This window comes from Maniola jurtina, chromosome 17 (genome assembly GCF_905333055.1).
Source record: "Maniola jurtina chromosome 17, ilManJurt1.1, whole genome shotgun sequence".
Lineage (NCBI taxonomy): Eukaryota > Metazoa > Arthropoda > Insecta > Lepidoptera > Nymphalidae > Maniola > Maniola jurtina.
In genome coordinates this window covers 6334916-6346528 of record NC_060045.1, presented here as the reverse complement: position 1 = coordinate 6346528, position 11613 = coordinate 6334916, and the positions used below count along the sequence as shown (strand labels likewise).

Sequence of the window (11613 nt, the reverse complement as noted above, 5' to 3'; positions counted from 1 at the left end):
GACTTTTTATATTTAAGAATTTTCCAACATCGAAGTTTCCCAAAATTCTCACGCAATAAAGGTTATAAATTATGACTAATACCCTAATACTATGTTATGGCTTATGACTCATAACATAGTATTAAACAGAAAATATAATTAATTAGATGATTACACATCTGAACTTACTCCACACATTTTTTGGAAACTTTCTTCCGTAAACAAGGAGGGAAGAAATGTCATAAGGCCGTGCAACTTATTCTGAGCTTAGGTAGTATCAGTAGAAAGATAAGTAGTGGTTTTATTTAACAGGCAGTTAAAACTAAAGTAGATAAATAAATAATGATCTTTTAATGTTTGAACTTTCCGATGTATCAATGTACCCTGAACCAATAATAATAGATATATCTATAGGTACGTTAACGTATCCAACATTTATAGGAAAAGGCGAATGCGGTAATTGCTTGTTACGCCTGTTCCGGCGGTAACTGAGTGGAACGCTGAACTTAATTTTTACATCGGACTGTAAATAAATGAGAGCAATATACCTTCATTTATTTACACTCCGATATGCACGTACTTATGTGATATTATGACCAGGCTAGCGGGCTCTTTGATGGTTGCGCGTTATGGTGATTTATTTGTAGGATTCCGTACCTCAAAAGGAAAAAGGGACGCTTATAAGATCACTTTGTTGTCTGTCATCTGTCAAGAAAAACCTCTAGGTTCCATGATACTTCCCGTTGACCAAGAATGATGAAATTGAACAGAAACTTAAAAAGGCTCTCTCCGTCACTCGTTTCATACAATCGTAGTTCCAATTTCATTTGAATATTAAGCAACCAAAGTCCATTAAATTTTGCAGACATATTCTAGAAACTAATATCTATGTCTGTGGTTTTCCAGATTTCTGTTAAAATATTCGGTTTCAAAGTTACACGGTCTTAGAAATTTTCATACAAATCTTTGAGCTCCTGTAATTTTAAAACTACACATTTTTAAGAAAACTCTAAAACACCACAGACACAGATATTAGTTTCTAGAATATGTCTGCAAAATTTCATGGACTTTGGTTGCTTAATATTCAAATGAAATTGGAACTACGATTGTATGAAACGAGTGGAAACGAGTGACGGAGAGAGCCCTGCTAAATTCAGCAGAACAAGTTATGAGATTGGTGACAATCGACGAAGTGTCAAATATAATAAAAGGTTCCAGCGGCGATTCAGATCACTTCGATTCGGTTCAATTCAGTTCAACTCAGTTTGTTCAACAAGAGTTCATGTTTGTTACTCCTTCACGCAAAAAGTACTGGATGAATTGGGATGAAATTTAGAATGGAGATAAATTTATACCCTGTATTAGTACATAGGCTACTTTTTATCCCGGAAAATCAGAGTTCCCACGAGATTTTTTAAAACCTACATCCACGCGAACGAAGTCGCGGGCATCAGCTAGTATTGCAATATAATTAAGCTATATCGAATGTTCGCTATGTTGAAAGAATCCATTTCTTCTTTGTGAACGGCTCCACTAGCGAAGCTGTCACCTGAACAGATAATTTTTTTTTACTCAGATACAAGTTGGCCCTTGACTACAATCTCACCTGGTGGTAAGTGATGATGTAGGTAGTCTAAGATGTAATCGGGCTAACCTGGAAGGGGTATGCCAGTTTTTGTTAAACCCATACCCCTTTGTTTTCTACACGGCATCGTACCGTGTGGTGCAAATTCACAGTAAAGAATAAAGAGTATTCAAACAAGCCTTTTGTTATGGAGCTTTTTCACTGAACAATGTTTGAGCGAAATCTTGAAACTGTCGTTTTGATGGAGCTGTTCATGACATTTGATATCCTATTAACTCCGGTAGCTTCCCCTTTCTGCTTGCAAGTGTCTCTTAACAAAAGATATTACCGCTTTTGGCGTGGAATAATTTTAGTTTAGTAGGGCCTATCTAAAATACCCGCTACTTCATCCGCGTGGATTTAGGTTTCTTAATAAATCCGAAAGAACTGCTCATTTTTCTGAGATACTATCGTATGTCCATGTAATTGGTTCAACGGTTTAGCAAGGTTAAGCTGCAAAAATGTAACAGACAGATAGATAAACTTTATGACTTTCGTATTTCGTACCTACTATATATTTCTATATTATTTTTATCTTATATTATTTTTATTCACAAATAATACGTCCAATTAAAAAAATCAGATAATCTTTATTAGTGTTTATTACACAATTTATTTATGATGGTCAATAATTCGCGTGTATTGCAAATAATAATAATAATAATAATAATAATAATTTATTTATTTAGGAACAATTTTTACAAATTTTACAAAACAGGTGTGTACATAAACTTGATCAGTTTTTCCGCACACCTGTTATAGGTGTCGTCGACAATGTGTAGTGCACGTAACAATAATTTAATCTAGTATTTAACAATTTCTACTAGTACTTACTACTAAACTTATAAACTAACATTAGGCTAAATATGGGTTATCAATAAGAATTATGAATATATGTAGGTAGATAAAAAAAAGTTGGTAGGTAGGATGGTGCAAATAGCGTAAGACGTGGTAAAACCAGTTGACGCTCACTCACACTACTTCATGTAATATGATATCTTACTAACACTACTTCGTGTGTGATTTATAACTTTGGTACAGGATGATTTTGTTTTGTGTAAGTGCAATGTTTAGGTCAAGTAATTCAACTATCAATTATGATGCTAAATATTGCTTGATATTAGTATATGTTAGTGGTAAGTTAAGTTGTTAGTATTATTATTTGCAAATTATAAGTATTATAAGTAAGTTTAGTTGTTAGTATTATTAGAGAATTAAGATATTAATATTATTAGTAAGTGTTAGTTATAGTAGCAAGTAGATATTTATTTCTAAATTCAATATTTCGATAATTATGGCACGTTATTTACAAAATTAAATAGGTACAATAATTAAACTGCATAATATACAGTTTAATTATTATACTTCGAAATTATAATTTGTTGGTAGTATTCCTTTAATTTAACTTTTATATTTTTTTGATTCATTACGTCGGTTAATGACTTAGGGAGCTGATTAATTAAGTTAGGTATGACGTAATTCAATCTTCTTTTTCCATATAAGTTGTTATATTTAGGTAAGAGGAGTTTAGGGTTGTCAATTCTTCGAGCTGAATATGGGGTCTGCACTTTCCTTAAGTTTTCATTAAAATATTGTTCAAGTAATAATGTCAGTTCTGTTTTTTCATGTACTGGTATTATTTTGCAGAAAGCAAATAGTTTACGGAAAGCAAATATCACGCAATTTAAACAGGCAATTACCTGATCAACCCATTTCCGCCCCACTACTGAGTACGGGTCTCCTCTCAGAATGAGAAGGGTTTAGGCCATAGTCTGCCACGCTGGCCCAATGCGGATTGGCAGACTTCACACACCTTTGAGAACATGGAGAACTCTCAGGCATGTAGGTTTCCTCACGATGTTTTCCTTCACCGTTAAAGCAAGTGATATTTAATTGCTTAAAACGCACATAACTGAAAAGTTATTGGTGCGCGCCCGGGATCGAACCCCCGACCTCAGATTAGGAGGCGGACGTTCTAACCGCTAGGCTATCACTGCTAAACAGGCAATAATAAATTATATTCAGCCAGTCAAATAATTTCCATGAATACCATACCAAAGCGACGTACCTACCTAGCTATTCCTATATCTGTGGCCAAAATTAGTTAACATGGATAGATTGGATAGGTATATACCATTAGCACAGTTTATGATCTATGTAAAACTGTAATACTACACAGCGTTACCTATTGATAAATAATAATAATAGTGTATGATACTGATAGAGGTCGGTATTAGACTACTATTACTACGTATTATCTGTTTATTTTCGTTTGATATGATATCGTATATCGTAGGTATATCGTAAAATCCAGGCGACCAATGGTTTACGACATTTTTTTTACTTTTTAGGTTGTTTTTTGCCATGGCGGTCGAGTTATTAATTTTATTTAAATTACGACTCGTTAGTACGATGCGGTTTAGATAAAAGCTCATTTTAAAAATCATTTTTACATTTTTTTCTGAAAACAATTCACGCAGGAGTTAAATTGCTCCTTTGTGTACAAGTACAACCAATTTTACCTGAAAACGACTGTTAATATGAAAATACTTTTGCAAGGTAGGTACGCGAGCTCTTAAACGAGGTCGGAGAGCGCCGTACCTACCATGTTGTTAAAAGACTTTACATATGAAATTTCTAAGATATTAGTTTTAAGCACCCAGTTCAGAAAATGTAAAATCATTTAGAAGCTACTGCAAAGGATATCTGAAATCAACAATTTACTCGAAGATGTTAATTGCAAAGAAAAATTGTTTTAGTTTTCGTTGCCAAGATTTTAGGTACCTACCAAGGTTTTTAGTTTGGTTCTACGTAGTATTTTTTTAAAGAATTATTTAGTTTTTGAAAATTTTCACGTTTTAGTGATACCGATAACTTAAAAATTATTTGTTGCACTTAGCAGCTTTTTAGTTACAGCCAAGCCAGTTTCATGCCGACAACTGCCAACCTTTATCAACATTTTCACTGAACAATGTTTGTATTTGATATATAAATAAAACATTAAACACAATTTTCACAATTACATACTTAATCACTGTTTATTTGTTTAACATAAATTGTTAGCAAAAGGTATTTTATTTATTTATTTTCTCTCTCTCTCTCCCTTAAAAAGAGAAAACTCTTTTAATAATCGACATTATCATTGAATTCCAAGTTGTTTTTGAATTATTGGGACATATTTGTCATATTCTGCCATTAAGAAGTTTCCGGCTACTGGATTACCTAAGTTGTATTTTTTCGCAAAATCCGTGATGGAGAAAAGAGTACGATTAGCGGCAGACCTGAAAGTTATAAAATTAGAATTAGTACCATCATGAAAGATTTCTTGAAAACTTAATGGTGGTATACCGTAGACCCACCAGTGCAGTGGTTCAATCACCTTATTATATGCGTTAGACAGAATATCCTACTCTTTGCCATTATCTGACTAACTGTGTAACTGACATGTCAGTTATTATCAAGTACAGCCACAATTCCGGGCTGGGTTTAAAAATCTTGCATGTCCTAGGGTGTTTCTTACTAAGAAATAAAATTTTCTTAGATTCCATTGGAGAGCCAGGAAGAGTAAATGTCTGTTTGTTACCTAACTATACCTACATAATAATCTGAACGGATCTTGACGTTTGGCACAAAGATACTCGTATGTAGCTTATACATCTTGAGATAGACTACCATTTACCGCAGGTAAATGTCTTAGTCCCAAAGGAAATTAAATTCCACGCGGACAAAGTCGATAAATCTTCTAGTTTCTATGTTCCATGTATTTCCTTTTAGAACTATTAGGATCTTGAATCGATAAGTACAAGTAGGTCAAAGCTTAAATAAAAACTATTGGAAAAAGATACAATTTTAATATAAAAACAAAAATTAATTTCTTTTAAATAAGTGGATCCCAACTCCCTAACAACATATCGCCTGTTTGCGACTAGGTAGGTACATCGTGTTATTTCAAAAACTTGACTTTTGAGACAAAATATTTGCAATGGTTGTAAATAAGTTTCCATGGAGTTTAGACAGTTTTCCAAAATAAGACGATGTAGTCACAAACAGGCGATATAATTTAAATGCAGAAAATATTGTAGTTAGTGAAGAACACGTTTTACTTTGTATAACTTTGGGTGGCATAACATCTAAATTAAGCAAAGCTCGGGCGACGGGCCAAATCAAATTAAACCTACGGATACACGAAAACTTTTGGTTCATCTTGTCGTTGAAAACGACAGTTTCCAACAGCTGCTTTAAATGTTTCCATAAAGTTCTGTAAGTTAGCGTTCCAAATTAACTGGCATTCGAATAGTGTGGATTATTTCAAGTACCTACTCAGATTTTAAAAATAAACGTCGCTATAAGCATATGTATAGTATAAATTACTCTGGTAAAAAGGCATAAAAGAATAAAATTTATTTGGAAAGTTGAATGAAAATTTCAATCGAGAAGAATTTGATTTATTTGATAACTTATATCGTGTTATCTACGTACACATAAATGCAAATTGCTGAGCACATGTTGATTTAGACAAAACGCAACATACCATCTTCTTTCCTATGTATCATTTATGATGGCATGATTTAATTTAATAGTCTACCTAATTAACAAACATTTGTAACAAAAGTGAATAGAACACCCTCACTAGACCTTATCATATCTATGATTGGACCCGCCCTGGTTTTGCTTAACTGGAATTTTTGAAAATCAGTGGTACAAAGTGGTAGATGGTACAAATAGGTACGCATTAGTACCATCTTCCTAGACTTTCTACTTGGGTGGCGACGATGCGAAGCCCCTGCAAGAGCGAGGCCCCGGGAGGTTAATCTGCTTGTCAGCCCCTAAGGCCGCCACTGGTCGGGACAAGTATTTTTACTGTCTATAATCAAGACTTAGGTACAAGTGTATCTTGATCTAAAAGGTACCTGTTACTAAGACGTGGCTCATCAAAGACAAGTCTCGTAGGTTGCCTGTAAAGTAGGAACACGTAGCGATGAAAACCAGAGCCTAGGCCGGGTGCTGCGCCGACGTACTCAGCGATTGTCTCCCCGCAATTCACATCGTTTCCAGGAATGTTTCCGACTAGCCAGTGTTCCCAGTTACGGAATACTGGTGCTTTGCGGGAAGGCGCATCCGGGTCTAAAACAGGTTATTATAATCGAATATTTCCCTCCCCTTTTACTTTTATACAGCGTGTTTGATAATTCATATAACATGACAATTAATGAGGTATGTGCATCTATGTAGTACCAAACAGTTCATGCCATATATTATTTCGTTGTCTCTGTTACTTGACAAACGTTTAAACGGTTCGAGTTACGAGGGTTTACGAGTTCATTTCGGCGATCAGCTGTTTACAGGGTTGTCGCATTAGGGTTAACAACTTCTTTAAGTAAGTACTCATACCTTCCACGTGTATCACGCTACGAGGCTCATAATTATTAGGTACATCTACACATCAGTCCTAACCTCAGCTTGCCGTGATGTTACGGACATTAGTATAAGCGTAAAGCTCGTCGTACGAGAATAGGCAAGCCTTAAGCCTAGTGGTTAAGACGTCCGCGTCAGCCTATATCGAATCGAGAGGTTCGATCCTAGGAACGCACCTCTAACTTTTTTGGAGCTATGTGCGTTTTAAGCAAGTAAATATTACTTGCTTTAACAGTGAAGCAAAACACCATGAAAAAACATGCATGCCTGAGAGTTTTCCATAATGTTCTCAACGGTGTGTTAGTCTGCCAATCTGCACTTGGTCAGCATAGTAGACTATGGCCCAACCATTCTTATTCTGAGAAGACCCCAGGTCAGTAGTGAGCGGGTTTGATCATGGTGAAAGTATGACGACCTGCCGAGAATAGTACATACCGACTAAAGCCAGGGTATAGTAGTTACAAGGGGTAACCTCCTCCGGCCAACAGACACGCGGTATGTCTTTTACTTCCGTAGGAGTCAGCTTATTTCCGAGTTCAACTTCTGCACCACTCGGGTATATTACCTAAAATAATATAATTAATTAGTTAGGTATTGTGTCTAATTCTGTGGTACACAATTTTAAAACTGAACTAAAATGACAGGTTTAAATATATATTTTGCTACCCCTTTCACACTGTCGCATTTATAATATTAGTATAGATAGTATGGATTGGGCAAAACACTAATATTATATTATGCAGATAAGTAACTTAAAGTTACATCCTTTTTGATGAATAAATCTTATGAAGAAACAGAAGATTTCTTACAGTCTATCAGTAAATCTACTATATTCACCATAAAAAATAATAATTAACGTGAATTAAAATAAGAAACCTATTAATTGTTTCTATTTTTTATCTTAATCATTTTACAGATTTCTAAATTTTTAACTTTTTAATTAATTGCTTTTTCACGCACCCCTACACATTTTCACTCTCTTATAATCTCGCTCACACACTCTCTCTATCATGCACACACACTCGCGCATACACACACACCCACGCACACACACACACGCACGCACGCACACACACACACACACACACACACACACACACACACACGCACACACACACACACACGCACGCACGCACGCACACACACACACACACACACACACACACACACACACACACACACACACACACACACACACACACACACACACATACACACAGAAACTCACATACAAACACACACCCACACACTGTGCACCCTACTTTTTTATTATTTCCCTATTTATCTTTAGATAACTGAGGGAGAGGGCTGGCTATCCTTAACACAGATGTAAAAAATCTAGCTAGGATAGCCAGTCCTTGATCTTGCAACACTCAAAAACAAAGTTATGTTACTAATTACTAATTATCTTACTTTGTCATCAAAAATTTGTTAAGTACCAAATTGTATAATAATCTAGTCTTAGTACATTGTTCAACAGTGTTTAAATTTGTGTGTTTATGTGTTTATGTTTTGCTCAATAAAATTTATTATATAAATTTATTAATGATTGACAATAATTTTTAACATCATATTTTCATATTCAGTACTTACCGTTAATTACATTTTCGTGTTCAAATTTAATCTTTATTGTCTTAAATGTTGCAAATTACAGGTAATTTCGTTATTGAAGCGAAATTCTTAATTTCAAAGGAAATCACAAAATATACGCGGACAAAGACGCGGGCAATCGCTAGTAGATATATATAGCGCTACACAGATATCCTACTTAGAATTTGAAAAAAAATCAGGGTACGCTTTGTTTTTACATTAATTATTAAATCTTCTTCTTCTTCTAGTGCCGTCTCCTATCGGAGGTTGGCAATCATTAAGGCTAACTGGATCTTGTTCACCGCTGCTCTAAACAGTGACCTCGTACTCATGTTAAACCACTGGCGAAGGTTTTTGAGCCAGGATGTTCGTCTACGGCCGGGTCTACGCCTGCCCTTTATTTTCCCTTGCATTATGAGCTGCAGCAGGTCATATTTTGAGTTCCGCATTATATGTCCCAGATATTCGAGCTTTCTCCTTTGCACACATTTGAGTACTTCAGTAGACTTCCCCATTCTCTGCAACACGGTGGTATTTCGAACACGATCTCTCCATGAGATTCGCAACATTCGCCTGTATACCCACATCTCGAACGCTTCCAGTTTATTGCTCATCGCCTGCGTTAACGTCCAGGCTTCTACCCCGTACAATAAAACTGAGAAAACATAGCACCGTGCTACACGCATCCGAAGGGATATTTTTAAATTTCGGTCACAGAGAACTCTTTTTAACTTCGTAAAGGCATTTCTTGCCTGTTCAATACGGCATCGTATTTCCAGACTGTGGTCGCCGGTTTCGTCAATCATGGTTCCTAAGTAACGATATCGTTGGACTCTTTCTAAGTTTTCATGGTTGAGATACAAGGAGGTGTTCTGCACGGGTGATCGGCTGATTATCATATATTTCGTCTTCTTGCAGTTGATATTGATGCCATATGAGTTGCTTGCAGAGGAAACTACGTTTACTAATGACTGTAAGCCTTCCAGACTATCCGCTATCAAGATTGTATCATCCGCGTATCGAATATTGTTTATAACTACGCCATTTACAGTTATTCCCTGGTCACTACCGTCAAGTGCTTCAGAAAATATTGCTTCCGCGTACATATTGAACAACAGGGGAGACAATATACAACCTTGCCGTACCCCGCGTAGCACTTCTATGTAGGATGATGTGTGACCGTCAACCCTTACATTGGCTGTTTGCTGCCAGTACAAATTCTTAATAAAACGGATATCCTTGTAATCAAGGCCAGCTCTCGCCAAAACCTCCAAAAGTTTTGTATGACGTACACGATCGAAAGCCTTTTCATAGTCAATAAAACAGACATACAGATCACAATTTATGTCTAAGCATCTCTGCATAAGAACTTGAAAGCCAAATAATGCATCCCTTGTGCCTAAGCCATCTCGAAAGCCAAATTGTGTGTTTGATATTAGGTGCTCGCATTTCGGATAAATTCTCTTGTGTATAATTTTAAGAAATATCTTAAGAATATGGCTCATAAGAGATATTGTCCTAAAATCACTGCAAGCTTTCGGATTTTTAACTTTTGGCAATGTTACAAATGTAGACTTCAGCCAATCATCTGGAATTTTCCCTGTGTCATAGATGGCGTTAAACAGTTGCACCAAGTAACCTAAGTTGGTTTCCTCTATTTCTTTCATTAATTCGACTGGTATTTCGTCAGGGCCAACTGCTTTCCTTGACTTTGATGACATGATTGCATGCGAGACTTCTCTTCTTGTTATGGGTGGACCATCATCGACAGCAAATATATTGCTATGGCCCTGCCTATTGTCGTAAAAAAGCTCTTTAATATAAGCCTCCCACAACAGCAATTTTTCATCAATATTAGAGGTAAATGTCCCATCTCCATCTTTGACAAGAGATGCCATCGCACGACCTTGGTGTTTCGGTGCTATTATTTCATTATCATTCATAATTATTAAATAGTCTTTCGAAAAAAAAACTACTGTTTACAAAATAATGACCACCAAATCAGCAGTTTTACGTGTGGTAATTAGTAATTACTAACGAGAACTTATAATCGACCAAGACTGACAAATGACGTGTGAAAGCCTTTGAGAGAAAAAAATCAAAAAATTTACTTTCAATTTATCAATATCAAAGGTATGATAGAGATTTTGGACTTCGCCTGTGTTGGTGTTAGCAGCTGGCGGGCGTTCTCTGCCTTTTTGGAGTGTTTTTTTTTTGTCAAAACTGACTGGGGGTGTCGTGCGTATGTCGGCGAGCGCCGGCACAGACGGGGTCCATACTTGTATAGTTTAACTAACTTGTTACAAATAACTACAAACTTGACATTGGCTAATCTTTGTAAAGCCAGACGAGAGAGAAAAAAAAGGTATGATACAAAAATCTATTTTTTTACTAGGCATAACTCTGAAGCCTTTAATAATAAAATGCAAACCTCTCAATCTAATCCATGCGCGTTCAGTAACCATTTTCTACGCACGCGAAAAATCTATAGGTAGGAATTACTTTTATTAGGTTCTCTCTGTGCAGAAATAAAACTTACCGTCAATTTATTATTGGGTGGGCATGGAATAACATCAGGGTCGATTTCATTCGTCAAGAAGGCAAGTTCAACTGGGCAAACCTCTTCTGCGAATACTATTTCATTGACACTTAGCAGTATAACAATCGATATTTTCCATAAACCACCCATTATCGCAGGTCGCGAGCAAAACTGCACCAAGAAGCAGTCGACTGGCGAATGATAGCTAGTAACAATGATGCACTTATAAATTGAGTTTCGTGAAAAATAACGAATGATAACAAGCAAGCCTCAATAGCTCAACGGTTATAGGAGCGGACTGAAATCCGAAAGGTCGGCGGTTCAAATCCCACCCGTTGCACTATTGTCGTACCTACTCCTAGCACAAGGTTAACGCTTAGTTGGAGGGGAAAGGGGAATTTTAGTCACGATTACAAATGGCTTATATTCTTTATAAAAAAAATATATTGTGTATACATACAAGTCA

At 36.0% G+C, this 11613-nt stretch overlaps 1 protein-coding gene across 1 annotated transcript; it reads right to left on the bottom strand.

Annotated features, from left to right (window-relative positions):
* Window positions 1-4644: 4644 nt before the first annotated feature.
* LOC123873655 (protein D3-like) lies at window positions 4645-11341 on the bottom strand. The gene is made up of 4 exons (XM_045918614.1): window positions 11148-11341; window positions 7454-7583; window positions 6514-6727; window positions 4645-4884 (listed from the first exon to the last, which is right to left on the bottom strand). Exons 1-4 carry the CDS (start codon window positions 11295-11297, stop codon window positions 4743-4745), a joined length of 636 nt encoding a protein of 211 aa, XP_045774570.1. The 5' UTR covers window positions 11298-11341; the 3' UTR covers window positions 4645-4742.
* Window positions 11342-11613: the final 272 nt, after the last annotated feature.